Here is a 6,287-nt window from a genome sequence, read left to right on the forward strand (position 1 = left end):
CTGTTGACTAAAAGAAGTAGACTGAGAAGATTGGAAAGCTATATTTATTTAGTGTCCATTAAGAGAATTGAGCTTGTATTATATCCTGCTATGCAGAAGAGTTAGAACTTTGTATATTTCAGTTGCTTTGCCAAATCTTAAAAGCTAGATTGAGCTGCCAAATTATCTGAAGAGAGTATTCTGCTTTGAGATGAGGAAAACCTTTTTTCATGTGCTGATAAAGCTCTGTACCAACTTATTTTGCACTCCAAAATATATGTTTTAATTATTAAACTGTTGTTCTGTGTTATTCGTGTACAAACAGTGAAAGATCAGGTCCATACCCAATGGTGCTTACAATCTAGAAACAGGCAAAAGGGTGACAACAGAGGAAGAGAAAGGAAACGTAGATAGGATATATCGGAAGAATGTGGTGATTTCAGTTGCACATTCTAATGCGTCTTTGATGTTGTGTATGGCACTTAAGGGTAAATGCCAAAGACTGTATACAGAATGAGGTGGCAGAATTGTGAACTACCCTACTTCAGACTGCATTCGATGGGATTGGTGTTTGTGTATGTTGTTTTTGAACGCTCTACCCATGTAAAAACTCCCTGCATATACTAATCTTTCTCCTTTCTGTCAGAGGGAATTGCTTACCCCAGATGCACTTCTCTTGCAATAACTTGAAACCTCGGTAGCTCTCTCGGCTTTGCCATTTTAGGACATAGCCTGGTGCATGATATGACACAGTCTGGTGCATGATATTCCCAAAGGAAGATGAATTACTGTTAACCATTTCATTCCTAAGCAAAAAAACCCAACAACCCATGTGCAGACTGTCCAATAAAGCAACACTGGTTTTTCCCATTGGGGTAACTTTGTACCCTGGCCCATGTTAAGTGTTGGGGTATAAAGTAAATCCTACTATGTTCCTTTTGTTTAGCTCTACTGACTTTCATGTCTTCATGCCATCGAAATTGTTGTCCTTTGCCACACCTTGAGGTTCATTTCTTTCTTCTAGAAAAGTATTCTAAATTATTTAGGAGTATGGGAAATAGAAATGCTTAAAAACGACTAGAAATATTCATAAAAACTTAAGTTGTTCTTCAACAAAACTGGTAAGTCATTGGCTTCTGAATGTGTAGAGTACACACCACAAAACACAGTGTTGGTGAACAGGGTGAACACACCCACCTACTGACTTCTCTTATAAAATACAATTAAACTTCCTTGAGGTTTATATTATTATTATTGATTTATTAGTCGCTTAAGTTGCCTGGAGACTTTCAGGTATCAAATACTGGGGGAAGGTTAAACTTATCAGGAAGAGGGCTACAGCAAGTATTTCTCCTTGATAATTCTCTCTACATGCAGGGAATCTTTTTAAAAAAATATCTTTGATGGGGCTTTCAGAAGTGTGATCCTGCCCACTGCAATCTGATGTTCTACTACTTCATTCTGCATAATGTGTGGGATGGCTTTGCTTATGTAGCTAAATGGCATAATTCTATTATCTGGTCCATTTTTTATTTAATTTTTTAAATCTGATTTCTGTCCTGACTTTCTTTAGGGCAAATTAAATAAGGTTTATCTCTCAACTGTTCTGTGAGGCAGATTATGTTGAGAGACAATTACTTGCTCAAAGCCATCCAGCGAGTTTCCCCTTTGTCAGCCTAGGGATTTGACCCCAGGTTGCCTGGCCCATCCAGCGCTCTATCCATTATACCGTGCTGGCACTCTACCTTAAGAGGTTTCAGAGTAGGGTTGGGGAGCTTGTGGCTCTTCCAATATAGCTGGACTACAACTCCAATCATCCCTAACCATTGACCTTGCTGGCTGGACCTGAGAAAGATGTAGTCCACAACATCTGGAGGGCCATAGGTTCCTCACCTTTATTTCACAGACTGATTTCAGGAGATGTGAATTCAGTTAACGTGGAGCGAGATGGAAATTGGGGGGTTGTTGTGTATTTACTGCTGGAGAATCGAGAGTGAATTCAATTACCCTATTTACTGGCTCTCTCTTGCCAGTAATGTTTATTTTAACTAGAGGTCAATACCAAACATGTCTGCTGCTGCAGCCTTTCTAAATGAACTTATGAGTGTTCCCCAGAGATATTACTGTAGAGGATTTCGTCCTTTTTAGGGCCAAAAGATGGTATACTGTAAACCGCCCTTAGTTACTGTAAACCGCCCAGAGGGCTTTGGCTATGGGGCGGTATACAAACACAATCAATCAATAATATATATATTATATATATAAACATTTTTATAAATAAAATCAGAGGCTTTTAAAAAGTTGCTGTAGAATTAGTCCTTAAAAATCTTTGGTTCAGATTCCACTCACTGCTGAGAAATAGAAAATAGTGCTGGCTGGAGCTGACAGAGGTTGTAATCCAAAACATCTTGAGGGCACCCAGGTTGGGGAGGCTGGGCTAGATGGACCCCCTGGTCTGACTCAATCAAAGGTACCTTTGTATCCATTTCCTTGCTGACATAATTTCTTCTGGCAGAATGACTCTGCTGTTCTTCCAGTTACTCTACCCAATGCTGTCTCCCAGTCTATTGTAAATTCCTCAGGGCTGGGAATTGCCTTTCTGTTTACATTACTTGGTAAGACACCATGAACATTGAGGGTGCCATATAATAAACAAAACGAGTATAACTATGCAGTTTCTTAATTTGTAATTCTCCTTTTTATAGCTATGTGAAATCCTGGCTAAAGAAAAAGACATAATCCGGAAGGAATACTGGAGATACATTGGAAGATCCCTTAAGATTAAACATAGTCCATGTGATAAGCAGAACGTGCCAACTGAAAATGATCATCAGTAACTTCATGTAAGGGGGAAAGAACATGGCATTCAGCTCTGGGTGAACTACAGGAACTCTTGAGAGCGGAGAGAGCTAGACAGGCAATTAAACAGAGTGGTGTTCCCCACCTTCTTCCCAAAATACGTTGTGATTATATATTACTATAGACGTATTGCTTCTAACCACGCAAGGAGTGCAAAGCACTCTGCATAACAAACTGACCCATGGTTACTGCTGCTATACACATTAACTGTGGGGTGGTCCAAAGCACTGTGCATTTAAAGACAGCAATTACTTGAATTGTACCAAATAAAGGAATTGTTTTCATATTATGTGAATAATGCTGTACTAGTGATTTTAATGCCCCAAATTGGTTCCCAGCCTTGGCCTCCACAAAGTGGTCCCTGTTCTCATAAAGCAAGCGCATGTAAGATTCTGGATGTATTTGAGTTGGATTGCAGAGTCCTTCTGTACAGAAGATATACAGAGTAACTTAATTTTAGTTACTGTAAGGAAGGAATGCAGTTGTATATTGGAGCAGCTATGCAACACTGACTTGTGTTTTCATTGTATCCAGCTAATTGCATCAGTAATTTGTAATAAAACGTATAGAACCTGTACAGTGATTTCATGTGTGTTTTGGATTTTTTTAAAAAATCTAGAGCGAGGATGTCAAAACAGGACTCAGGACTATTAAGGGTTTAGTGTGACTTCTATAACATTTACATCAGGGGTGAGGAACCTGTGGCCCTCCCATCTGCCCTAGCCTGCATGAACCCTGGTCAGGGATAATAAGAGTTGTAGTCCAGCAACATGTGGAGGGCCACAGGTTCTCACACACAAAAATTTATTGAAACACCTTTATGCCTATATATCAAATGACCTTTGACGTTCTTCAAAGCCATTGATTAGTCTTTTCTTCTATTTTCCAAACTAGTTTATTTTGGGTGGGAATGCTTGCAAGGACACAGCAAGGCAAATGCATGAATGCATAATACCTGTTTGTTCATTCTTTAAATATTGAAAACTAGAATGGCAGTAGCTAAAGGAAGTAGAATCAATGGGTTAATGTGAACAACTGAAAATGTGGCCTAGGGGAACTTCTGAGTGGTGAATTTGGCCGCCCAATCCATTTTGAGTTTGACATTGCTGACATGGAGAGTCTATTTTGGCTTTGATATCATCTCCATCTAGAGTGCTCTTTTATTTATTTTATTTATTTATTTTATTACATTTTTAGACCGCCCTATAGCAATAAGCTCCCAGGGCGGTGTACAGCATATTTCACACATGCATATTCATCACTATAACATCAAATGGTCACTTGCATGTGTGAATTAGCCTTCACAGATTATTCACCACAGATTTTTTTTCATCTTCTTGAAACAATTATTTATTTATTTATTTGATTTATATCCTGCCCTTCCTCCCAGCAGGAGCCCAGGGCGGCAAACAGAAATGCTAAAAACTCTTTAAAGCATCATAAAAAGACCTTAAAATACATTAAAACAAAACAACTTTAAAAACATTTTTAAAAAAGCTTTAAAAACATTTTTTCTTGGACTTTTTGTGGAAAGATCAAAATGAAATGATGATAATGGGATTTGAGGATTAATCAAAATAATTAAGATAGTTCATGGAGGAAAGTGATTTTGTAATGTATCAAGGGACAGGTTTGATCTGTATTATATTTGTATAGCTGATCTATGACAAATTGGAAGTCAATAAATAAATAAAGCACTAAAAAAAACATTTTTTTTAAAAAAGGGTTAAAAACATATTATTAAAGAAAACATATTAAAAGCAATTCTAACACAGATGCAGACTGGGATAAGGTCTCAACTTAAAAGGCTTGTTGAAAGAGGAAAGTCTTCAATAGGCGCCAAAAAGATAACAGAGATGGTGCCTGCCTAATATTCAAAAGGAGGGAATTCCACAGGGTAGGTGCCACCACACTAAAGGTCCGTTTCCTATATTGTGCAGAACGAACCTCCTGATAAGATGGTATCTCCAGGAGGCGCTCACCTGCAGTGCGCAGTGATTGACTGGGTATATATAAGGGGTAAGACGGTCTTTCAGGTATCCTGGTCCCGAGCTGTATAGGGCTTTGTACACCAAAACAATGCTTTTCAGTAGAGTCATTTCACACATTCAACTGCCAGTTGTGAAGAATAAAGGAATCTGGTGATGCATATGTGAACCGGATCTAGCAGATCTTAGCTTACATATTTTAAAAGGTGTATGAGACCTGTTCAGAGGGGTTTCAGGCTGCTGTGTTGCTTTAACGAATTCCTGCTTTTAAATATTTTGATTCTGGTAGTAGCGCAGAGTTTTCACTGTTCTCAGTATAAGCAGCTTTGAATTATTTTCTAAAAGTACCTCAACATCTAGAATTTTACAGAAATTCTGAATCATGTTAAAATAGATCACTCAGACATGTTCCTCTGCTGGAAACAAAAATTAGGCTCCAAATGGACTCTGAGTTTGCAGTGTACCTCCATAAGAAAATACCCAATGTTGTATCCAACAAAGTTGTCCTGTTAGCACAAGGATTTGCACCTGCACAATGGGACTCCCTCCCCTTTCCCTGTGTCCCCCCATCTGCTCTGGAGAGTTGGGGGGGAACCCATAACAGATTTTGGGGTGGGTGGGAAGAGGAAATGAAGTTCTGTTGTGCAGGCAGAAGTCCACTAACGAGGAGTTGTTGGATACAACTCCCAGTTTTGGTTCCATCCCCACTCCCGTACATTATAACCACTCTTGAGTGAAGAAGACCACTGGCTAGAGAGAAATCTTTCTTCTGGATTACAGCACGAGCCATTTTTCTAGCCTCATCCTGGTGATACAGGATTCTAGCTTGGGAAAACAGGGATGTTTGGAGCTTTTTTGACTTGGGTCTCTTAGGAGCAATTTTATCTTGAGTTCTGCAACTTAACAAAAGGAAGCTATAGGAAGCTCAGAGTGCTGAGCTCTCACCTGCCCCACTGTAATGTGTACTACAACTTAATTTGTGTTTTCATGTGAAAATGTGCACTTCAGTGCCCCTACTCCACATTCTTGACTGCCTCTGGTGTGATTTGGGGGAAATACTCTGCATTAAAAGAGGACACTAGTATGTTGTCAACCAAAAAAACCCCCTATAGCTATGTAACCTACTCTAAACTTAACATGAGATGCTATTTACAGTGACAGCCCTGTGCTGCTTCTGACCTTTACACCTAAGCAAATATACATGATTGATGTAGATGAAATTCCTGTTGAAATTTTGCCCCAGAGCAGCCAGTTGCTGCCACCACTTATTAATAGGGACAAGAGACAAACTTGGTAGGATGTAATTTGTATCTCTTCCCCCACCCCTGCATGTTTCCTCATGGGGAACCTGTGGCCCTTTGAGATGTTGGGCTCCCAACTCTCATCAGTCCCAGCCACCAAGGCCAGTGGTCAGAGATTGTGGTGATTGTAGTCCAGCAACATCTGGAGGGCCTCAGGTTA

The 6,287-nt window shown here is 39.5% G+C and overlaps 1 protein-coding gene across 2 annotated transcripts in view; it reads left to right on the top strand.

Moving 5' to 3' along the window:
- FNTA (farnesyltransferase, CAAX box, alpha) overlaps positions 1-3,421 on the top strand; it is a 23,732-nt gene extending 20,311 nt beyond the window's left edge. For both annotated transcript variants that reach the window (XM_061633755.1, XM_061633745.1), the window contains one exon: positions 2,685-3,421. In XM_061633755.1, the coding sequence (XP_061489739.1) occupies positions 2,685-2,816 (132 nt within the window). In that variant the 3' untranslated portion in view covers positions 2,817-3,421. The remainder of the gene's footprint in view (positions 1-2,684) is intronic.
- Positions 3,422-6,287: the final 2,866 nt, after the last annotated feature.

Source organism: Rhineura floridana, chromosome 1 (genome assembly GCF_030035675.1).
Source record: "Rhineura floridana isolate rRhiFlo1 chromosome 1, rRhiFlo1.hap2, whole genome shotgun sequence".
Classification (NCBI taxonomy): Eukaryota; Metazoa; Chordata; class Lepidosauria; order Squamata; family Rhineuridae; genus Rhineura; species Rhineura floridana.